This window comes from Ylistrum balloti, unplaced genomic scaffold, assembly GCF_031769215.1.
Source record: "Ylistrum balloti isolate Yb309-2 unplaced genomic scaffold, AGI_CSIRO_Ybal_v1 Utg370126, whole genome shotgun sequence".
NCBI classification, from domain to species: domain Eukaryota; kingdom Metazoa; phylum Mollusca; class Bivalvia; order Pectinida; family Pectinidae; genus Ylistrum; species Ylistrum balloti.
In genome coordinates this window covers 686,713-712,333 of record NW_026782140.1, presented here as the reverse complement: position 1 = coordinate 712,333, position 25,621 = coordinate 686,713, and the positions used below count along the sequence as shown (strand labels likewise).

Genomic DNA, 25,621 nt, shown 5'->3' with positions numbered 1-25,621 from the left:
CATAAATGCCTACTCGGAAAAGAGCATGTACCCGGGAGCAGCTGATACTTGAACGGTAAAACGTTGCATCTAAGCAATGGCACAGATGTTTATACGTAAATATAAATTCTGATTATTTTCTACAAATCAAATACTCTTTTCAACGGTTGGTGTTGGTGTTTTAAACATCTTTATTTTGGATGGTTGTAACCAATCGCTCCCGGTTGTTTTTATTGTACATGGCGTTTTTATATCTTATTCAAGCTGAACGCTTACTCCGAAAAGACCTGTCTGGAAACACGTGGTGAGTCTTCATTTAGCGACCCGTACTGAACTACATTTTTAAAAGAGATTTTGCGGTAATGAATGAGATTATGTCTTATTTAACCATTAAAATAGAACTTCAAAACTGAAGGATCCAAGTAGTTGTGGCACTTCAGTTATCTCCCTTAGACCCGTACGAGCTACAGAGTAATGAGTATCACAAATGAAAATAAAAATAGATGACATCTTGGGTGGTGAGGAACAGATCCCTCTTATGGCGGTTTAACTATATTGAAATAGACTGACATTGTTATTCCATTTCACTGCGAAACAGCATAACTATGGTGTTTGGAAAGCTGAAGAAGTTTTGTCACGGCCAAAGGGGTTTTGATGATCGACTTAAGTAAAAAAATATTTTGAAATTCAATACATATATATATATATATATACATGTGCCAAACCCATACCATATATCAATTCCTAGTGCACATGTCCCATGCTTCACCATGACTGATCATAATCACTTTTGGTTGGAAGCGTTGTGAGCCTGTTGTTTTTATAGTATACAGATTTTTAAAACTTTTGTAAAAATTTATAGGCCTATCTGGTTACTGCTTTCACGTGTACGTTCCTCTTTGTACATGCTTTGTGAATTTTTCAGGAAAACAAATGGCTATTTCTGGGGAGAACAGTCGTTTTAGTACGTGGTCATTTCAGTGCCTCAAGAAAGATGTTTTGGTACTTTTTGAAGTGGTTTCAAAATATAAATACGAAAAATGTCTGGGTACCAAAACAACGGGTACCAAAATGACTTGGTACCAAAACAACAGGTACCAAAATGACTGGGTACCAAAACAACAGATACCAAAATAACTGGACACCAAAATGTCTGGGTACCAAAACAGTGCCTACCGAAATGACTGGATACCAAAACAGCACATACCGAAATGACTGGGTACCAAAATGACTGGGCACCAAAACAACAGGTACCAAAATAACTGGATACCAAAATGACTGGGTACCAAAACAACAGGTACGAAAAAAGACTGGGTACCAAAACAACAGGTACCAAAATGACTGGGTACCAAAACAACGGGTATCGAAATGACTGGGTACCAAATCAATGGGTACCGAAATGACCAGAATCCTTTTGTGGAAAATTTCAGATACATCATTCTAAAATTCCACATGTAGGTTGCTCTTTGTCCCATTTTGTGACTGACTGCTCTTTGTCCCATCTTGTGACTGACTGCTCTTTGTCCCATCTTGTGACTGACTGCTCTTTGTCCCATCTTGTGACTGACTGCTCTTTGTCCCATTTTGTGACTGACTGCTCTTTGTCCCACTTTGTTACTGACTTCTCTTTGTCCCATTTTGTGACTGACTGCTCTTTGTCCCATTTTGTGACTGACTTCTCTTTGTCCCACTTTGTGACTGACTTCTCTTTGTCCAATTTTGTGACTGACTGCTCTTTGTCCCATTTTGTGACTGACTGCTCTTTGTCCCATTTTGTGACTGACTGCTCTTTGTCCCACTTTGTGACTGACTTCTCTTTGTCCAATTTTGTGACTGACTGCTCTTTGCCCCATCTTGTGACTGACTGCTCTTTGTCCCATTTTGTGACTGACTGCTCTTTGTCCCATTTTGTGACTGACTGCTCTTTGTTTAATTTTGTGACTGACTGCTCTTTGTCCCATTTTGTGACTGACTGCTCTTTGTCCCATTTTGTGACTGCTCTTTGTCCCATTTTGTGACTGACTGCTCTTTGTCCCATTTTGTGACTGACTGCTCTTTGTCCCATCTTGTGACTGACTGCTCTTTGTCCCACTTTGTGACTGACTGCTCTTTGTCCCATTTTGTGACTGACTGCTCTTTGTCCCACTTTGTGACTGACTTCTCTTTGTCCCATTTTGTGACTGACTGCTCTTTTTCCCATTTTGTGACTGACTGCTCTTTGTCCAATTTTGTGACTGACTGCTCTTTGTCCCACTTTGTGACTGACTTCTCTTTGTCCCATTTTGTGACTGACTGCTCTTTTTCCCACTTTGTGACTGACTGCTCTTTGTCCCATTTTGTGACTGACTGCTCTTTGTCCCATCTTGTGACTGACTGCTCTTTGTCCCATCTTGTGACTGACTGCTCTTTGTCCCACTTTGTGACTGACTGCTCTTTGTCCCATTTTGTGACTGACTGCTCTTTGTCCCACTTTGTGACTGACTTCTCTTTGTCCCATTTTGTGACTGACTGCTCTTTTTCCCATTTTGTGACTGACTGCTCTTTGTCCAATTTTGTGACTGACTGCTCTTTGTCCCACTTTGTGACTGACTTCTCTTTGTCCCATTTTGTGACTGACTGCTCTTTTTCCCACTTTGTGACTGACTGCTCTTTGTCCCACTTTGTGACTGACTTCTCTTTGTCCCATTTTGTGACTGACTGCTCTTTATCCTATTTTGTGACTGACTGCTCTTTGTCCCACTTTGTTACTGACTTCTCTTTGTCCCATTTTGTGACTGACTGCTCTTTTTCCCATTTTGTGACTGACTGCTCTTTGTCCAATTTTGTGACTGACTGCTCTTTGTCCCATTTTGAGACTGAGTGCTCTTTGTCCCATTTTGTGACTGACTGCTCTTTGTCCCATTTTTGAACTGATCAGAAAATCACAAAGGCTGACTTATGACCATGCCATCTTGGATTTTGACAGTTATAGTTTGTGGTTACCATATGGATCATTCTGAAATTTCATATGTATGCTCCCCTTGGTCCTGTATTGTGCATTTGTTCATTTTTGCGACTGAAAGCAATAAAAAAAGAAAAAAGAAAGTGACCAATACGTAGCCATCTTGGATGTAACAATTGTAAAGGACAATTTATGTTTATTGATAGTGATTATGATACAACATGTATTCAATAAGCAAGGATTGTTCCTTTGAATCGTCCAAATTCAAGATGGCTACCTATTGTTTTTTTTTGTTTTCTTTTGCTTTCATTTCCAAAATGAATGAATGAACTTATAAAAAAGGCCTAAGTGGACCGGTAACTCCAATGTTTAAAACCAAGTGCACACATAGGTAAAAATACACAAATGCATTTGTAACTGGCAAATGACACACTTCATTTGTAGGAAACTATTATAATGATATAAGGCTACTGTGGGTAAGAAATGTTCTTTCAGGTATACATAATGAAGATTGATGCTTAAACATTGATCTTGCTGATAAAATTGAATTGATCTTGTTTGGAACTAAGATGTTAATGTAAGTAATTTTGTTTGTTTCAGGTTTTAGAACACAATGAATCTGTCCCTACCATGAAGGAGCTATTATCACAAAAGGGAGATAATAAATGTAACAGAAATGGAAAAATGAAAATATTCACATACAAAAGTGAACAATCTCTATCACTTACATATGTTTTCTAAGATAATTAGGTACCGGCCATCTGGCCTGATTCAGCTTTGTACATACAGACATGGCTGTTTGTTGCTGGACAGAAGAATCGTAAAGCCATTAACATGCACATGTCAAACACATTCTCTACAATTCAAACGCACATTGTTTGGTGTAGAAAAATCAAACTTTGGAGATCCTACTTTCAAACCAGGGGCTGTAAATCGTATGAAGCGTCTCACTGAAGAACTAGTGAGTACAGAGCAGTCCTTGGATGTCAATGTTTTAAGATCTGCTTTACAGAGAGAAAATCTATTCAACGAAGAAATTTTCCCATACATTACATTGCAAATGGTTCAGAAAACAAGGCAATCCTTTGAGACAGTAGAACAAATTTTGCAGGATCTTGATAGAGCACAGTTTGATATCCCTGAACTGGTGCTTCTTTTGCATATCTTTGCCACTCTTCAGTGTGAGGATCTAGTGTTTTCTACATATGATCGTATGTGTGAAATCTCAGATGGAGTATTTGATTTTGAAACTTTACTGACAGTAATCCAGATACTATCTTTCACCAGTAGGTGGAGAGAGTGTTTCAAGTTGTTGGATTTATGTCTAATAATAAAGCCGAGTATTCAGAGTGGTTTTGACTATATCCTTGCTGCCACAGCCCGTGCAGGAGACTTTCACACATTCTGTGACATTATAGTTAAGATGGACAATCTAGTGAAGTTACAACAGTTTCAACCCACATCACAGAACTTGCCATTGTCTTTGAATGTATTTGTGGAGGGATATTTGTCAGCTGTTGAAAGAGGTGTGGAGCATTTCACCTTTGAAAACTTGTTCTTCTTAATGAAAAAGTACCAGTTTTTTGTGAAAGAAGAAAATATTGCGTCAATTCTTACACAACTAGAAAGGTTTGTATCTTTTTCTCTAACTTCCTTTGATTACACAAGTCATGCTGAGTTCACTTGCCAAGAGACTTGATTAAAGGGGGCCTTTATGTAGTAATGTGGTGTATCAATGCTTTCCTAGTTTGCATCTTGTTGAACTGAAATTATTAAATAGTGTGTAGCATACACTTGTACTGAAAAGGCCAAAGGGTGTAGATGTAATCAATGTAATCTGTGCTGTCTCGTAGTCAGATTTTCAATGCAATGAGAAGAATCTGTTGTGATGATGAAGATGAATTTTATGGAAGTTCATATAGGTTCATTCAAGCTATCATTTTTTCCTCACCTGGACCGAAGGGCCAAATGAGTTTAAGGGATACTGTGTCATCTGTCATCAAACATCCATCGTCTGGCAACTTTTCCTATATATTGCAACCATTCATGAACAACTGAGTGGATTTTAATAAAATTTGGTCTGAAGCATCCTTGGGGAAAGGCAATAAATTTTGTGTAATTGGTGGGTCTGCCCCCACCACCTTTGGGGCCTATCAGTTCTTTACAATCTTTCTTGTTCTTTAGGAATTGCAGGATATTGTCAAAAATTGGTCTGAAGCATGCTTGGGTGAAGTGAAATCAATTTTGTGTAAAGCATGGGTTTCGGCTCCCTGGGGCCAGATGGGCGGGACCAAACAGGGAAACTCTAACCCTCAAGTAGATTTAGCTCATTTTCATATAATTGCTTTGCACCATCAATAATTCATTTGGATCTTTGCTTCTTGTGATCTTCACTGAATAACTATAACAGTGCTGAGCATCAGGAGATAAACACAATCATAACTGATTAATTATCCTGGGGTTTGGTCCCACCCCAGGACAGATTATATCTTTGAAGCCATTGATATTACCATTCCTTAATTTAATAGCATTGCTGGACATCAAGAGATTAACAACTGATCTTTGTCCCCACCACTAGGGAATTTAAAGCTGTATCTGTGGGGTGAGGCTCATCAGGGGAAATGTTTTCCTTCTAAAGAAATGTAAAGTTTTGCATTATTGACTTAATGTCCAGGGCAAGTGATACAGGCCCTCTGGGCCTCTTGTAACTCTAGAGTACTGTATAGCTCAGCTGTTAAATGGGAAAAAAGCTATTCTAACACTAACACTTGCTATGTGCAGCACGGATGTATATGATATACTAGATTGTCCTCAAACTGGAAACTGTACAAGTGTATATATCACTCTATACTAATTAGGATGTATTAATTATCAATTCACAATGTTTTCCACAGGTCTGGGTTTTCATCTCATATTGGAGATTTGCAAGAGTAAGTTGATATTTATAGAAAACATTTTATATTCAATGATGATTATAAATTTTCTTCTAGATACACTAAGGATCATTGTCATTCTATCATCATAAGTTCATTTTGCTCCATACTATCAACTCAACATAATACACATAATATTATTATGGAATCTTTTCTCATCTTAATACTGAACTCAATGGTAAATAAAACTGTACTTATTCTATGGTAGTGTGATCTCCTTACAGAATTGTTTTTTTCTGGTTGATAATATCAATAGAATACAAGTTCTTATAACATAACCAGCAGTAGATTTCAGTGTGGCATTTCTATGACTACGTGGTCACCTTCATCTTATAATAAAACCAGTAGTAGATTTCAGTGTGGCATTTCTATGACTACGTGGTCACCTTCATCTTATAATATAACCAGTAGTAGATTTCAGTGTGGCGTTTCTATGACTATGTGGTCACCTTCATCTTATAACATAACCAGTAGTAGATTTCAGTGTAGCGTTTCTATGACTACGTGGTCACCTTCATCTTATAACGTAACCAGTAGTAGATTTCAGTGTGGCGTATGGTCACCTTCATCTTATAACATAACCAGTAGTAGATTTCAGTGTGGCGTGTCTATGACTACTTGGTCATTTCCATCAAACAAATGACCATTGTGGAGCATACTAGCACTGAAGTACACATTGAACAAGATGGAGAGGGATAGGCCTACTTTTTGGGCTGTGATATAATCCTATGCACATCAGTGCTAGTATGCTCCATACTAGTCTGGAAGGTGGCGGTGTAGTCATGGAAACGTTACACTTAAATCTTGTAGTGTAACATGAACTTCTATTCTATCCTTACACCATAGTCTGCATGTCAGCAATACTAACATATACAGTTTGTACACATTGTTCTTTCATGGTGTGTATGTATATATAACTTGTTTATTTCCAGTTTTTTACCAGAAGACCCTTATATTAAGAGATGGAATCAGTAAGTACATTTCAGTTCTCTTTCAAGTATAAATATAAATTCCTTTTTTGTCACAACAATGGCGATATAAGTCTGTCACATGCCAACCTCAGAAATTAGAGTAAAAGTAATTTGCCAGTGGACACGATCACAAACTCAGTTTTCTCTTTCCCTTAAGTAGAAAGAATAACTTGTTTTAAGATGTTACCATGTCGTGTGCTAGTAATATATTGTCAATACTTGATGTATAACTTATGTAGAACCAACAGTCCCTTTATAATCTTCTGTAAAGTAAAACACGTCTATCCTACAATAAGGAGGTTGATATATTGCTTCTTCGTTCTGAAGGGTGGGCTTATTACACGACAATAGCATTGGTTTGTAATTGTGTAAAAGAGAAATACATGTGAAACCTCTAGTCACATGCTTGTTGCCTGACAAATATGTAATATCTATTTATGTAGTGTGCCAATGTGTGAGGTTTGTGGCTCAGCTTTGAACAGACAAGAACTGACAAATGAAGAGTTTGAGGAGCTGTGTCATGCTTACTTCTCTCAAAGTAATACCAATGTTTATCTCAAGAACAATCCCTCAGAGACAAAAAAGCTGAAACAAGTCATTCATAGCTTGGGTCCATTTGATGTGGTTATCGACCATCTAAACACGTGTTTTAGAGGAGGACAGTTTGACCCTCAACATGTAAGTTGTTCTCTCTATCTATACATCAGATACATTTGTAGTATAAAGTGTAAATATGTCAGGGCTCTCACACCCCATTTTGGGACTGGGGCCCGGGGCCCGGGGCCCTTGAAATTAGGAAAAATAATGGTGTTTTCCTTAGACTTGGGAAAACTTGGGGTCTAAATTGGGTAAAAAAAGATACTATTTTGCATTGGGAATATTCGGCCCCAAATCTGGCAGATCGAGAGCCCTGTATGTAGATATTGATCTGATATTATGTAGTGTATTTGGTATGTAAATATTGATATATTATGTAGTGTATTTATTATATAAATATCGATATATCATGTAGTGTATTTAGTATATAAATATCGATATATCATGTAGTGTATTTATTATATAAATATTGATATATTATGTAGTGTATTTAGTATATAAATATCGATATATCATGTAGTGTATTTATTATATAAATATTGATATATCATGTAGTGTATTTAGTATATAAATATCGATATATCATGTAGTGTATTTATTATATAAATATCGATATATCATGTAGTGTATTTGGTATATAAATATTGATATATTATGTAGTGTATTTGGTATATAAATGTTGATATATTATGTAGTGTATTTGGTATATAAATATTGATGTTATGGTAAGGAATATTAAAACAAAAAATTTGGAAACGAAACAGAGAAAAACAAACTGGCCGACAAGTGGCCATCTTGGATTTTGACTTTGAAAGTTTGTTGTTGCTCTTTCTTCTCTCTCTGTCAAATTTCATTTATTGGTTCCTCTTGGTCCCTAGTTGTACCTGTTCAATTTTGAGACTGTTACAAAAAATAAAATGGCCAACTGGCAGCAATCTTGGATTTCGTAGAGTAAAGTATGTTATCCTATTTGTTAAGAAGTACTGAATGGATCTCCTTTCCAATTTCATACGTAAGTTTCCCTATTGCCTTAGTTGTGCTCATTTAGTTTTTGGTCTGATCAGAAAGACAAAATGACGAACAAGTGGCCATCTTTGATTTTGATTTTTGATTTCATGTAGAAGTTCCTCTTTGTCCCTTGTTGTTCGTATTTGAGTTTGGGACTGATCAGAAACACAAAATGGCCTAGAGGCAGCCATCGTTTGGATTTCGCCTAGTAAAGATTGTTATCCCTAGTGCAGAATGGGTCTCTCTCAAATTTCTTACATATGTTCCCTTTGGTCTCTGCTTGTGCCACAGTGATTTTGGGACTGATCAGAAAAAAAAAACAAAAATGCTTGCGGGCAACCATCTCAGATTTGGCAGGTAAAGATTATCATTGCTGTTTCTGCAAAGGAATGTTCAAATTTCCTCATTAAGAGCAAAAACAGAGACAAGAAAAGACGAGAGAGATTCAACTTTCAAAGAGCAAAAGAAAAATCAAACAATGGCAGGCACCAAGATCCCTGTGGGATGTCTGGTTTATATTTGCTATTGACCACATTGATTTATTCATACTGCCTTGGTACCTTTGGTGTGATCCAGTAGAATCATATTGCTTTATGACAAGGAAGGAGTGTGGGGCTGGGGATAAAGTCAGTCCATCCATCTGACTTTGTATTCTACATAAACATGAGTATTGATGTCCAACTTTTCCTTTCAGAGTTTATCGATTGTAAAACAACTGAAAAACAGAGGATTGAGCTGTCTTTTGATAACGAGGGCGAGATATTTCAAAAGTCTTAAGCCTTACCTGAAGACAGAACTGGAAGAATATGCAACCATATTTATTTCTAAATCAGAGTAAGTGTGATTTTGTATATTATATAGATCTAGTAGCCTGCAGCAGAACAATTCAAGATCATTTATCAACAGATATTGAGATGATTAAATTGCTCTTAGTCTGCTGTTAAACAAATCTTAATCTTAGTGTATGTTCTGGGGGAAAGAAAACACAAAAGAATCTTTCAAAATTTCCTTGTCAGTTCCTAACGGTTTTAACTAAGTGTTTTTGTTTATGTACTTACTTATAATCTCTCCTTTATTGTAGATCACTTGATGACTTGATTGTGTTAGATGCCACTTTCTTTAGTGGAATCAACACTATGCTGCTGAGTAATGACAAGTTCTCTGATCATGCAAGCCTCCTTGGAACCGGAATGCATTTATTGTTTCAAAGATGGCAAAGATGTAGACAGATCCTTAGAAGTCAGACAGCCCCACTATCAACAGTAGAGCTATTTGTAAGTTTTGTAATCTTCTTGGGCCTTGTGACTCTCTCTGGTCTTCTCACAGAAAACAGAAATGAAATAAAGAGGATGTTTGTTACAGCTATATACAGATATTGTACATCTACATTGTATATATATAAAGGTTTGTGATTTGAGTAATTGTAGGTCTTTCTCCAGTATGGGATGACTTTCAATGCTCTTTAGTCCACAATCATCTGTACTGTTCAAATTACACTGCATCTTTACTTTGTACATTAACAATCCTGAAGTATGTATTAGCTCTCTGACAGACACTGAAGTAAGAAACCAAGACGGCTAACAGGTGGCCATCTTGAATTTTGACACTTGAAGATTGATATGGGCTTTTCTAAAAGTGCCAAAAGAAGCACTGTCTTACTGATCTTCCTTGGTTCCTAGCTGTGCATGTTGAATTATCTGACTGATAAAAAACCAAGATTGCCGACAGATGTTTGTTTCAATTTTCAGTCTCTTAATTGATAAATTTTCATCAGTTGGTTTCTTACTTCAGTGTCTGTCAGAGAGCTAATACATACTTCAGGATGGAAATATAAAAATTGTTTTTGCTTAAAAACCACTAAAGGATTGATCTTTCTAGTTTGCTTGTCCTGCTTGGTCAGTAGATCAAATAACATCAGTTTTAATGCCAAATTTCAATAATAGTGGACCTATCCATTTTGTATGTAGATAACGGTTGTAGTATCTTACACCGTGATTGAACTACTCATCCCTATATTAAGGAAACAAAACTCTATCTGGGAATCACTTTCAATTCCCAACATCTTCTGCTTGTAATCTGTATATTAATATTTTCATCACATATCTAAGTGATACACAATGTTTTCATCAAATTGAACTTTTTAATATTTGTATGTATGTACCTCATAGTTACGATTCCCAACAGTGACAGGAATAGGACCATGAGTGATATTGTCACGTAATTGTATAGATATTACCTTGGAGGTAATATTGAAGTATTATTGAATTTCACAGGTCCATAACGTAAATCTAACAATTTATACCATTCCAATGTATTGATTTATATATCTTTTTTTTGCAGTTTCCTCAAAGTCCGGATACCTTTGTACAGGAATCTGAAAATGGATGGCATATCCCTTTTGGACAAAAAACATTTCATTTTCAGGACAAGAAAGTCTTATGTGTGAGAAGAAAAAGAGTCTGATTGTCCCATTTAAAACTATTACATTTGCTTTATAAAGCAAGAATATCCCAAATTGGATCAAAAGAAAGAACATTGTTATTATGTAAAGAACTTTCAACACTGACATGGTACTATTTAGAGTATTTTATTTCACCACTACATTCACCAGTTAGTACACACAACTTGCAGTAAGTCCACCTTTCAGACCATGCTGATGTAGTGATCATTGCCTGAAGCTTACTGGTACTGACAGGTATTAATACAGCTGTACTGGAACAATACATTTTACAGAATGAAGCCTCCATCATTTGTACACATTCTTTCAAAAAATATCAAAGAGGCTTAAGAGTTGGCAGACCAGTTGAATCCATTAACTCATGTCTATTACCAGGTTATCTCACTTAACTAGGCACATATCTTGGTAATAAAGATTTGTGTATTCTAGATCTAGTTGACCAGGATAAGGAACCAGTCCTTGGTATTCCTGTCTAAATATTGCAGTATCAACATATCGAGGATTTCTTCCCATTATCACACAAGCTCGAGCTAAAAGATAAATATCAATATTTGAAATTTTGTACTTGTGAACTATGTAAGTCAGTATTGAGTTAACATGCCAGTAAATATACGGTTTTTACACATTTAAATGTTTTTGTAATCTTTACCTGTCATGCATGATATTTGTATTGTATATTCTGCTGATTTCAGTTAGAAGTCTTAAATTGATATAATATTTGGATGCTTTGAAACAATTTTGTTAACCAATCCATTATTTTGATTTGAGAATAATACTGGGGTTTGCTTATAGCTGATGTAAGTTGAACAAAATCGTACTTAAAAAGCAAGCACTTCAATTTCAGAACAACCTCAGTCTGAAGATGTATCTAGACATGTATGTCCACACACAAAATATTACCAATGCTTCTCTACTCTGTCAAAACATCAAATTCTAACTTACAATGATGCTATAAATATAACAACATTCTTCACAAGTTTCCGGATACAGTCTTCCACAGATATTTTGTCTGATGTACTTGTCCTCATTTTATTTATAATAGTAGGACTCGTCTAAACATATTAAAACTTAAGTTTGAGACTCTTAACAAGATTTCTACTAAAAACAATCATGATAAAAGCATTACTCTGCTTTTATTATAAACATTCTTTGGCATTTACAGCGAGTTAATTCAAACTGTAGAACAGAAAAAAATTGAAAAGCTACTGTTAAGCTATAGTTTTCATTGGATTACATGTTTTCTTACAGAGAAAAGTACCGAGTTTTTCACCCTCGCATAAAGTTACTTTTAAAACCAGGAATTGTTATCAAGGAAATACCAGTAACCAACATCAAACTGTAGTATTGCAAGTTTTCATGCTTTTTCTCTTACTGACCCATAGTATAATGACCCAGTTATTAAGTCTGAGATCTGATCAAGAATATTGTGTACTATAATGTACCTTACAAAGAAAATTGTTTAAATAGTTTTCTAACCGAGCAAAATTATTACCCCAGATAAAAATTGAATGAATCACCACCACTTAAACCCAAAGTCCATTACTGATACACAATGGAATCTTGAATATACTGGTACTTAGAAAAAAAACCAAACCATTACACAATAAACATTACACATATGAGATGTCATAAGTTTACTATAAATTAAAAAAAAAAGTTTAAAAAGAAAATAAAACATAAATGTAAACTCACTGGAATGAAAATGATTATATAGAAATAACACCTCCTTAATGAAAAATAAAACAGAATTAATCTATCTAACCTGAGTTGTCCTGCAGCACTAGTAGTCTTGCTCTTGTCGAGAGATTATTTGAAGTATATCCTTAAGATGGTTCAAATACATGTGAGCTTGGATTTTTGAATCATGATTGAGTTACAGACATTTATTTAACAGACAGTACAAAGAACAATATTTCACTGTTACAATTTACCTATAACAATTTGTGACAAGTATATATTTGAAGAAGTGTAAATTGCAGATCTTCATCATTCCTAAATGAGACAAATATCATTTTTATGAATATATTAGATATCAAACGTCACATAATCTATAAACATTTAAAAAACATTATTAAGTAACAGTAAGTATATTTACTATCATGAACTATTTTATAAAAAGTATGAAGCAGGTTGTAATGAACCCAGGCAGGTACAATAACCACCCAACCCCAGTCACCTAGACAAAAGGCAGGTACAGTAACCACCCAATCCCAGTCACCTAGACAAAAGGCAGGTACAGTAACCACCCAACCCCAGTCACCTAGACAAAAGGCAGGTACAGTAACCACCCAACCCCAGTCACCTAGACAAAAGGCAGGTACAGTAACCACCCAACCCCAGTCACCTAGACAAAAGGCAGGTACAGTAACCACCCAACCCCAGTCACCTAGACAAAAGGCAGGTACAGTAACCACCCAACCCCAGTCACCTAGACAAAAGGCAGGTACAGTAACCACCCAACCTCAGTCACCTAGACAAAAGGCAGGTACAGTAACCACCAACCCCAGTCACCTAGACAAAAGGCAGGTACAATAACCACCATGCCACTTGACCACCCTGTTATTGCTACAATATTAATACTGACTCGTGAAAGGTAATGCTTTCAACATGTATCAGTCAATTTTACCACTTGACAGATATTTCAATACTCATATCATGAAAAATGATGTACAAATACATTACTGAGAGAACCACGCTTTTAATTGAGGATTTGTTTCAAATCCTTCTGCTGAATTTTAATGCTGTGTTTCCATTATGTGTAGCAATCACCTTAATGTAGCTGCATCGTTAAGTTGAACCCAACTATAACCCAGTATATCTCACAGGGTATTAGAAGGAAACTCAAATATAAGTTTAACCCAACCATAACCTAGTATATCTCACAGGGTATTAGAAGGAAACTCAAATATAAGTTTAACCCAACCATAACCTAGTATATCTCACAGGGTATTAGAAGGAAACTCAAATATAAGTTTAACCCAACTATAACCCAGTATATCTCACAGGGTATTAGAAGGAAACTCAAACATAACAAATATCACTTCACTTTGCTAAAAATAGGAATATTAATGATTCAAATGTGAATAAAATCCTTTCTGTTCATATCTTTTTACTATAAGAATTTTATATAAAAAGAACATGCAATAGCAATATGCAGCTGTTTTTTTCATATTCGTATGGTAAAAGTGAGTGATAAGCCTGTAAAGTGCCAATCCTAACCCCTTTCCTTAAAATCTTTTTAAAATTATGACTATATAAAAAATTGTCTTATTGTGCTATTTGTTTTTACTCCGTCTGATTTAAATCCACTAAACCTTTAATCTTCTGCAAGTCAATCCATTATCATATGACTTAAGACAGAAGTGTTTGTTTTTCCTATTACTTTCTTCTGATCATATATATGTGGACACCTTAATTTATACATTTCATATACAAACAGTATTTGAAGTAATATCAAAATTTCATTTTAAACAAATTCTTATGAGATGATATATATAGGATTTCCCCATCTAAAATGATAACAATAAAATTACATTATTTGATGCAGACACATTAGTTGATAAAAATTCTATATAATACATAAATGCCAAAATAGATGAAGTGTATATGCTACAAGCCACCTCCGTATTATTTCTGTTACTACACTGAAAAATGAGAAAAGAAGTTGATATCTAATAAAATACTAACAACAACAAAGTACATTGGTATAATTTCTTATTGTACCAATTTGTACATATAAGAAAGCAGTAGTAGTGCTCTTGATAACATTTACCGCCAGAAAAGGGCAACATCTCCCTAAAGCATTCTGTAAGATAGACAAATAAACAATTAATCTGGGTTCCTAAATACTCCCTTACATTGTTCCAAGGGAATACCATAGTTAAACTCTAGACATTGTAATAAACAGTAAAAGTAAGTACATCATATTTCAACTAGACACTTTAATCAGTCTGAGACAGGGTTTAACATTGTGACATGGTCAATAGTGAAATTATAATAAATAGAACCCCCATTTGGGACATAAGTGGAGGAAAACAGGTGAAGTGACAAACTGAGATTATCCCTCGTGACCTATCAACATATCTAGAACAAATTAACTCAGGACATTTGATATAAACCATATATCATTGAGATGAAAATAATTCAATGCTTTTCCATAAAATATATATATATATATATATATATAAAAAAAAAAAAAAAAAATGAAAAAAACAAAAACAGATCCCTCAATTGGTGAATCAATACAATGGATACACATCCCTAGATATCACACATACACAATTATCTGTAAAAATAGTGTAACATTATAATTATCATGTAAAGATTAAAAATGTTGCACACGCACGCACGCACGCACGCACACACACACACACACACATACACACACCCTTACATACACACCTAGACAGAAAAAAAAACCTAACTCACAAACATACATACACCTAGACAGGAAGAAAAAACCTCACACACACACATACATACATACATTTATATATACACCTAGACAGAAAGAAAAAAACACACACACATACAAAACCCATAAGACAATGGTCATTAACATTGACACAAGAGTGAACAGTGTGTCACAATGAAAATAGTCTCTCTACATCACTGTAGCACATAATGGCAGTACATTAGAACTCTCCATGGTTGGAGGTAATGTTTACAACTGCATCATGAAACCATGCATAAATCCACTGAAAAAAGTACAGATGTATATTACTTATCTGTTACAGACAAGTTACCATGTAATTTGGTTTAGTAAAGTTCAATCAGTTTGGAATTATTTACAGGAGTCTACAACCACTGAAATATTTAGTTAAAGCAGTATGGTTTGAGTATCACAGTTAACGTATTCGACCCAATAAGCGCCCATGTCCCTATAAGCGCCCCCTCCCCCTTCAGATACCAAAAAGTCTTGATTTTTTTTAGTTTTAGTCACAATCAAGAATGGTTTTATGTCGGTTTATAAGGAGATGTACTCCAGAAAAATGTCAAAAACAGTTAATCTCCAGTCCACCAGCAACAGAGGAATGTCGATAAGTGTCCTCTGTAACTACTAACGCAATTTTCCGACCATGCCTGATAAAAAATAGCTGTTTTGGACAGTTCACTTGGAATGTGACCCACTTTCTTCCCTTCTTTCACAACTCTGATTGCAAACGGATTATTATCCTCAATTAGACCATTCACGCACGTGACTTCGTGACCAATGGGAACCAATGCTCCTTGGTACATTTGTATTAAAGAAAACATGTTCATATCTTACCAGGACAAATTCCACACCACTAGAGCACCTAAATATATGTAATATTATACAATGATGATAGTTTACATACCATCCATACTTCACCACTATTTTATGATAACATTTCCACCACTATTGTACAATGTACATGTACCATGTATACCCGGTAAGTAAATTATCAAAGTTTTATGGACGGACAGCCTGTGTGGTTGCTTTAAGGGTCTAAACTTACTGACTTTTGCTATTGATAGTAATTAAAAAACAAAAAAATTTGCATGGAAGTAACCATTACAGGAATTTGTATGAATTGTGGAAATGTTTATAGTTCAACATGAAAATATTTTCCTTCAACAGAGCTGTCTCTCTGCATTTCTTTGGTATCATCTGCTACTGATGACCAATTTCTGTCGAGGGTTAAGGTATGGAACACATCAAGGTGCATCTAAACCTTACTTCCACATCACCTAGGCTATTTTTCTTGCTGCATAGAAATACAATATTGATAACGATGTGTTATTTTGGAATTCATGCTCAGTGGTCGTGGTTTGTTTTCCAATCAAAGTATGATAAGACATAAGCAAATGTATATCTATTTGTTTTTAAAATTGATTGGACAAGACTGAAATCCTACAAACACTGAGTTTGGTTAAAATTTTGTTTTTAGTGTATCAGACTGACAGCAGGTCCTTTTAATCATAAATATGATTTCCTCAGGATTCATTAAACAGAGAAGTCAAAATCCATAATCATATAAAAAAAAAACAGTCTGTAGACTGCTTCACAACTTATCAAGAGGTATTAACATTTAGCTTTACAGACAGCTTCACCAACAATATATTAAAATAATCAAAATAAATAAAACTATGAAAAGATATACATAACCCAGCTGATGCCCAAAATAATTAAATTACATATCAAGCTAATTAATTAATTAAAAAAAAAACTTATACATATTCATAAAACAATAAAGTCAAATTTCATATCAACAGCACTAACAGATTTGAATATATGTGAACTTACTTCAGTGACATTCCATTTTTCAATTAATTTGTGAACTTCTTTGCTACTTCTAAAAATTCAACTTTTAAATTTCCTGTTGATAAAGTGTAAATTCTCATGTAGTGACTTTAACATCTTCTAATACAGCTTTGTTATCTATCATTATTATATCTTATAGGTCAACTAGGTTACATATCAATGGCATGACCATATATGTACGTTTAAAAACATTGATTTACACCTATTTCTGAATCAGGAAAAAATAACTGGTTAATTGAAAATAAAATTGTCACATAAAAATAAGTGACACCATTGCTGTGACAACAGAGCCATGGCTTGACTAGCTGTAAGTGCAAAACCATAGCAATAGATTCATTATAATGTTATAACAATGCATTCAACAGTCAAAAATCTTTGTCATACAAAAATAATCATATAAAAAGACAATTTCAATATTTCTGTAAATGTATATCACTGTTGTCTAAAGACACACAATTATAGTAAGGAAAACAATTTTAGATGTAGTTAAAGCTTCTAAATGTGTTTTGGCATCAAATTAACTTTATAAGGAAAAGGTTTGTTATTTTGGTTTAACATAGCTTTTGTTGATATGGCTGGTAATTTGAAATGGCAAAATTAGAATGCCCTCGAATTATAAACAACTTGTGAAAAAAAAATTGTTTTGTTTTGATAATTTGTACACAAAATTTTTCAATTAATCTCTCCCTTGTCATGTAACATTAAACTATATTGATGGTAAGTTGATTCATAAATTTGTGGTCCCAGATGTAGATGTATATTGGTTCATATGTTGAAACAATATTAAGCCACTGATCATGAAAAAACTGTCTCAAACTTTAGACACACTGTTATTGCTCTGTTGAGTAGCAAGCTGAATTTTCCTCTTCCTGTGGCCTGCATAGATCTTAAGAAACAGAGCAAAGAAAACCACCATTATTCCGAAAAAGCCAATCATAGTCACTGGATGACCATATATTATACAAGACAACAAAATGGCTATTCCTTGGCGAATTGTCATAATGATAGTAAATGTCACTGGTCCAAACCTTGAGAGAGTGAAAAATATAAACAACTGTCCAAAAGCAGAGCAGAGACTTAAGATGACAGCATGAAATACAAAGGCAGGATTACGACCCATAAATGCTATTGAATCAAAAAATCCACCTTGTTCCAGCAGAGAGACTGCAGTAAGTATACAAGAAAATAAATTCACACCTGTCATCATCTGGATGGGGGACATCTTGTATCTTCTAAATAATTCACCCTGCCAATTTGATGTGAAGCTATCAAAGAGAATGTACCCTGCCAAGAGTATGACTCCCGACATTGTGGTAACACTTCCTTTATGTCGCGTAACGTCACCACTGCTTAATAGGAACATGCTAATACCAGCTGATATCATCAATGCCGTAATGTATTCATGGTAGTCGTAGGTTTTGCGGGATACAACTTTACCCATCAGCATGACGGGTATTACCTTAGAAGCTTTAGCAAGAACCTGGGTAGGGAAGCTGACAAATTTGAGAGCCTCATATTGGAACCAGCTACTCATTATATTGGAGAAAGAACTGAAGGAGTACTTAAACAATGGAGCGTTGTGCGGAGGTTGAGCTTTCACAACTAACACGATACTTCCAATAGCTAGTGCCAAAATTCTGTTGATAAACACTAAAAATTGAGAATTTTTGAAAAACTCTCCTGGCTCTGTGTCAGTTTTTCCATATTCAAATGTCATGATTCTCTCTTGTATGACACCCCATGTGAGGTATGCTCCTTGCAGGCCTGCCACACAAAACAAAAGTGTGGCACCTCTTTGCCACTGACTCATTTGGTCTTCATTGCTACCACCTGTTTTAGATGGCCCACCTTGTTCTAAAAGGCCCTTCTCTGTTTCTTTACCAAATACACAGTTCTTGACAATCTGTGACAGCAGGCTTGGACCTGTTGATATATACATATTTTATTATAGAATAGGTAATCTGTAGATTTCAAAGCAACTTGACTTTAACAAAAAGGTACATGCATTGTGATTGCATGTATCATTTATAGCTTGGTAACATCTTAATCTGTGTACAATGTAATAACAATGTTACCTTTTTATCTATCAAATTTCCTCCAAGATGTACATTCTGTAGATAGTTTTCATTTATATTTAGCTCCAATTTTGACTGACTGAAGGTATTTCTACATTGTAGTTTACCAAAATCAACAACCTTCTCCATATACACAGAAACATTGAGCAAAACTCGAAAAGCCATTTTGTGAATAGTACTAGAACAATAGCTCAGATGAACACATTTCAGTCATATGAGGCTGTGTAGGGTCAAAATAGAAAGCCTGTTGGTGTATAAGACTGTTAGCAAGTCACCAACACTGAAATGGAAGCGTTTAACACTAATGGTAACAAATGATCATTTGTCTGCTTAAAAAAGTCCAGGTCACAAAATGGTTTACTAAAGACTGTTCTGTTGTATACATTGTACAATTATAAATCGCTTACCTGCTGTTTCATTATAGCGTTTATCCCTGAAATATTTTATCAGTATCGCACCAGGCACAAAGATGGTTGCATATCCTAGGATGTTGAGACATAGTCGCACAAACCAGAAGTCTGTCCAGGTAGAATCAATCACCCCACCTGCTGCAGTAGATTCTTTCCCCAGACACAGTGGTAACACGATATTTAGCACAAGAATGCCCAAGAACCACATGGTGGCCTTCATAACAGCACTGAAAATGATCAAACAATATAAACTGTATTATCATATTTTACTTTATTTTAATATTGACAAATGATCACAAGTTAAAGGCAGAATGAGTAAATAAATTCTCCTTTAATATAAAGAGATATATTGGTATTACATCATCAGCTATATATTTCCCCTAAATATTGTTAAATTGATTTATTTGAAAAAATGAACTGTTCTGAAGAGTTATCGACATGGCCTAGGTCTGATACAGCCTTCATGTATTTCTTCAATCTTGATATAAGTATCTATAAATACAAACACTGATTCACATACAGTGTATATTATATGCCTATCAACCACAGGTTTTATAAATAGTTCAAGAACAGTGGTACTTATGCAAGGATTTTTTCAAACTCATTTGGGAAAGTATAATTCAATGCAACAAAAGTTAATAATCAGTGACAAAGATCCATGTTCATGTGAAAAAAAAAACAACCTTGAAATCATTCAATACAATTTAGCTGAAATGTTGAAAAATAGGTTATGTAACCAAAACCTATGGATGGTAAGGAAACGTGAAATACAGATACTTTTTTTGGTCTAATCTAGATATACCTTGTGATATCTGATACACAATAGATATCTAGTCTGTGTATAGGACATCACACAAATGACAGGTACACACACACTAAAACAAACCACATCTCACCATAACAAAACTTCACAAAATACACAGCATAACCAATAGATATATAACATACAGTAATGTCACCATGTATCCACACAATAATGTCATTATGTGTAGGATCATGTCAAAAGTATCTACACTTGTGCCAGCTATGACTGTCAGTACAGAAAGGCGACAAATCTTAGCCTGAATTTTATTGTACAGGTCACTCAGAGAATGCTGCCATCACAATAATATGCATAGCTGAAAGTATCATCTTCATATTTTGTATATAATAGCTGAATATGAGGTAGATCCAGGATTTTTTCAATTGATGCTTTCAATCACTTGATGAGAACACTGCCAACCCCCTAACACCTTCTCACTCGCCGCCCCCCCCCCCTAAAGAGCTAAAGAGCTGTTGACCAGAAACACCTACATACCAGTTTCACTGACCTTTAAAAACATGTGCACATGTACAGAGTAGTGTGTTAGTTTTCTTGTGAGATTGTAAAATTCCTATGTTAAACAAATTAACTGCACAGTATCAGAATCAATACTACATCTGGAATCTACCTCTTATGGTTGACATTGACAAAATAATTAGAAGTTGATAATCTAGTCCTGCCCAAATATGGAAAAAAATCATGGTTAAGTAGAATAGCTCTTCTACATAATCAGGATAAGTATAGTGACAAAATTAACACAAACACAAGGAAATCATTACCTTTCCAAGAATACAGGTTGTTTGTTACTGGCACTAAGAGACCTAAGGATTTCAAAATATGTGTATATATATATATATATATATATAATTTAAAAAGATAAAAACTTTGTGTATCGTATATACAGAGAAAATTAATCACTTAACATGACAAACAGATATATCACTAACGTTTTCAGGCCTCGCGGCCATCTTCATATATATATATATAAATCAAAAGTTAGCAAATGATGAATCATACAGAATTCATTTTATAACAATTAAAAAAATTGAACACCTACACATCCAAAATGAAACAGATAAACACTGATATATACTTTACTGTATCATTCTATTTTTTTCTATTTAATACTTTTTATTTGTATCTGACTATATATAACAGTTGTCAAATAGATAAGTTTTGACACAAAAGTTTTTCTGTTCTTCACACTGCATCATGTGATTAATGATAGCATACACAGAATTACTTTTGTTAAATACTGCTATGGATTACCAGCTGCATGACATATTTTTCTTTCCACACTGACATGAAATATTAGATGTTAAGTTTTGAAAAAATGTCAGTAAAGTCATAAGTGAATGTCACAACTTCAAACAATGAATTAGGTTGAGTATGCCTAAAAATCAATCACAACAGGTGAAAGGACAGGATTCCTCAATTTATCTATAGGCTGACAGGTTTTGCCCTACTTTAGGATTCTTCAGGACATGAAAAAGAATCCATCCCATTGACAGAAATCTGGTGTTGGTTCCATTTCCCCACTTATATAACATGAAAAGAAACATTCAAGGTTTGCACTGATATGTAGGGAAATTCTACAAAAAATTCAAGGTTTGCACTGATATGTAGGAAAATTCTACAAAAAATTCAAGGTTTGCACTGATATGTAGGGAAATTCTATAAAAAATTCAAGGTTTGCACTGATATATAGAGAAATTCTATAAAGAAAATACAAAGTCCTTTATTTACATACTTGTGTGTTTATCCCTGTTTATGACATACATTTGGTAGTACATACCAGTGTATATCCCTGTTTATGACATACAGTTGTCAGTACATGCCAGTGTATATCCCTGTTTATGACATACAGTTGTCAGTACACACCAGTGTATATCCCTGTTTATGACATACAGTTGTCAGTACATACTGGTGTATATCCCTGTTTATGACATACAGTTGTCAGTACACACCAGTGTATATCCCTGTTTATGACATACAGTTGTCAGTACATACTGGTGTATATCCCTGTTTATGACATACAGTTGTCAGTACATACCAGTGTATATCCCTGTTTATGACATACAGTTGTCAGTACATACTGGTGTATATCCCTGTTTATGACATACAGTTGTCAGTACATACTGGTGTATATCCCTGTTTATGACATACAGTTGTCAGTACATGCCAGTGTATATCCCTGTTTATGACATACAGTTGTCAGTACACACCAGTGTATATCCCTGTTTATGACATACAGTTGTCAGTACATACTGGTGTATATCCCTGTTTATGACATACAGTTGTCAGTACACACCAGTGTATATCCCTGTTTATGACATACAGTTGTCAGTACATACTGGTGTATATCCCTGTATATGACATACAGTTGTCAGTACATACCAGTGTATATCCCTGTTTATGACATACAGTTGTCAGTACATACTGGTGTAAATCCCTATTTATGACATACAGTTATCAGTACACACCAGTGTATATCCCTGTTTATGACATACAGTTGTCAGTACATACCAGTGTATATCCCTGTTTATGACATACATTTGGTAGTACATACTGGTGTATATCCCTGTTTATGACAAACATTTGGTAGTACATACTGGTGTATATCCCTGTTTATGATATACATTTGGTAGTACATACTGGTGTATATCCCTGTTTATGACATACAGTTGTCAGTACATACCAGTGTATATCCCTGTTTATGACATACAGTTGTCAGTACATACTGGTGTAAATCCCTATTTATGACATACAGTTATCAGTACACACCAGTGTATATCCCTGTTTATGACATACAGTTGTCAGTACATACCAGTGTATATCCCTGTTTATGACATACAGTTGTCAGTACATACCAGTGTATATCCCTGTTTATGACATACAGTTGTCAGTACATACCAGTGTATATCCCTGTTTATGACATACATTTGGTAGTACATACTGGTGTATATCCCTGTTTATGATATAAATTTGGTAGTACATACCAGTGTATATCCCCGTTTATGACAAACATTTGGTAGTATATACTGGTGTATATCCCTGTTTATGACATACATTTGGTAGTACATACTGGTGTATATCCCTGTTTATGATATACATTTGGTAGTACATACCAGCGTATATCCCTGTTTATGACATACATTTGGTAGTGCATACCTGTACATATGCATATATTCTAAGTAATGCTACATACATGTACACTATTATATGCATTGATTAAGATTTGAAAACGAAATTTCACAGTTCCTATATTCCTGGGACATGAATATCCATGTGAGTTGAATCATATCATTAATTACGTACCTTACATAACAAATTAAAGTATAAAGCCTTGCAAATTATCTATTGCAGGCAGTTCAATTAAGAAACTAAATATTATTTTATCTGCAGATACAGATAGCTGCATACTATTATCAATTAAATAGAAATGCTCCAAGACTCACAAGTTTTGCTTATCAATTATTTATTTGAATGAATAAACTTCTAGCTGCCATAAAGAGCTTAAATCACAGATGCTGTATTTTCAGGAAATGATTTATCTTCAATTATGAATTTTCACATGAAAATTTACTTTAGCATTCATTACTTTAGATCTGTTTTTTCACTAGAAAGGATATCATCACAATCAGTCTATATCATTCAAAATGTTTCCAAATTATGCTTTCAATATTAAAAAGATATTAGTACAATGTTAAACTTTGTACCACATTTTACCACTACTTTTATTTGTAATTTTCAAACCATGTATGTAGAATAGAATATCAAATATTTGTTTATAGATTACTTTTACAAGTATACACTGCTATCTTGAATTTGTTTGTAAAGTCTTAAATTTGCATTCTTTGAATGAGGAACACACTGTATACATACCAGGCAACCTATAGAAAAATGAAGTAACCAGTTCCTGCATGTGTTAGTGAAGTCTTGCAAAGCACACCCTAATTCATGCATCAAGTTTTAAGATATATAAAGTCATTATGTTTCATTAGTGACTCAAAATATCACTCCTCCAATTCGATATCAATAGCCTTTAACATTATTTACAATGTACCTCACTGGCAACATTTATGACATGAAATAAATGATGTACAATTGCAATATACAGGAATGTTAATATTTGTCTGTGTTTTGTTGATTAATAGCCACTTCAGATCTCATTGAACAGCTAGCAATGTTTTAAAAACCTGTAATGCAAGAAAGATATGGCACAGTTCTTGATATGTGGAAAACAAAGTGAGACAAAACAGTTAAATTTTTGACCTGCAAATCTGCTGTGTTATTGTGCATCAGAAACCTCAAATCACAGGAAATTAAACAAATTATTAAGTTAAGTGAAACTGACGGAAAATATGTGCAGAATTAAGTTTAATATGTGATGGGCAAGTCACAGCACAGGCCTAGAAAGAAGTATATCGTAATTTGTAATGGTAGATTATACAGTAGCTGCACATTTTTTCTGAAACCTGAATGTTTACATAGAGAATTTCTCTGTCGTCGACTTATAAAATGTCATGGCAATGCATGGCTAATGATATCTTTTAAGTTATAGAACCGTTTTATATGTATATAACCACTAAAAGACGTATATATTGAAGTTAATATTAATTATTTGATAAACATTATAAGAGAACATTCCGTCACAAATCAGATTATGTCAGACCATGGTACCATGCAACCGAATAGTTAAATGATTATTAATCACATATATACCATTAACAAGGAACATAGTGACAATGCTGTAAATGTTGATTATAAACTCAATCTAAAAACCTAAGACAAGTGTTTGTAAACATAAAACACATAACATGACGTGGCATCTTACCGCTGATGTGAAATCTTGATATCCAACATAATTTTAAGAGCCTGAAAATGCTTGAATATGAAAAAATATATCAACCATATGGAAGAAAATAATACGTCCAATCAAAAACACGTGGACATACTGTTGTTGACATGACATACCTGTGTAATGATTCTCCTTACACGACAGATTGATGGCTATGCCTACGAACTGTGATTGATAGGTTGATGCGAGTTGCCTGACAACTTCCGGTTCGAAACTGCGGCTGTAGCTAGCTTGCGCATTTTCGGAAACATATACACTATAAAATATAGACCGTCAGCATGTAACATGCTTTTTCTTTTT

General features: G+C 34.5%; 2 protein-coding genes across 3 annotated transcripts; one reads left to right on the top strand and one right to left on the bottom strand.

The window, feature by feature from the left end:
- Window positions 1–230: 230 nt before the first annotated feature.
- LOC132550509 (mitochondrial ribonuclease P catalytic subunit-like) lies at window positions 231–11,512 on the top strand. 2 transcript variants are annotated; one of them, XM_060214579.1, is made up of 8 exons: window positions 231–283; window positions 3,521–4,549; window positions 5,815–5,850; window positions 6,786–6,824; window positions 7,268–7,502; window positions 9,124–9,263; window positions 9,511–9,703; window positions 10,770–11,512. In XM_060214579.1, the coding sequence occupies exons 2-8, from the start codon at window positions 3,651–3,653 to the stop codon at window positions 10,890–10,892; spliced, it is 1,665 nt and encodes a 554-aa protein (XP_060070562.1). In that variant the 5' UTR covers window positions 231–283; window positions 3,521–3,650; the 3' UTR covers window positions 10,893–11,512. The 2 variants fall into 2 exon arrangements, with proteins under 2 accessions (XP_060070562.1, XP_060070563.1); XM_060214580.1 differs by lacking the exon at window positions 5,815–5,850.
- Window positions 11,513–17,984: 6,472 nt separating this feature from the next.
- On the bottom strand, window positions 17,985–25,486 carry LOC132550545 (adenosine 3'-phospho 5'-phosphosulfate transporter 1-like). Its single transcript, XM_060214638.1, has 3 exons — window positions 25,438–25,486; window positions 19,656–19,885; window positions 17,985–19,096 (listed from the first exon to the last, which is right to left on the bottom strand). Exons 2-3 carry the CDS (start codon window positions 19,876–19,878, stop codon window positions 17,985–17,987), a joined length of 1,335 nt encoding a protein of 444 aa, XP_060070621.1. The 5' UTR covers window positions 19,879–19,885; window positions 25,438–25,486.
- Window positions 25,487–25,621: the final 135 nt, after the last annotated feature.

Excerpts from the sequence above, each read along its gene's own strand:
- LOC132550509 (XM_060214579.1), top strand. The coding sequence starts at position 3,651 with ATGTTTTCTAAGATAATTAGGTACCGGCCATCTGGCCTGATTCAGCTT. Across the intron at positions 6,825-7,267 it reads TATATTAAGAGATGGAATCA|TGTGCCAATGTGTGAGGTTT; the intron begins GTAAGTACATTT and ends CTATTTATGTAG. Across the intron at positions 9,704-10,769 it reads TATCAACAGTAGAGCTATTT|TTTCCTCAAAGTCCGGATAC; the intron begins GTAAGTTTTGTA and ends TTTTTTTTGCAG.
- LOC132550545 (XM_060214638.1), bottom strand. The coding sequence starts at position 19,878 with ATGAAGGCCACCATGTGGTTCTTGGGCATTCTTGTGCTAAATATCGTG. Across the intron at positions 19,097-19,655 it reads ACGCTATAATGAAACAGCAG|GTCCAAGCCTGCTGTCACAG; the intron begins GTAAGCGATTTA and ends ATATATCAACAG.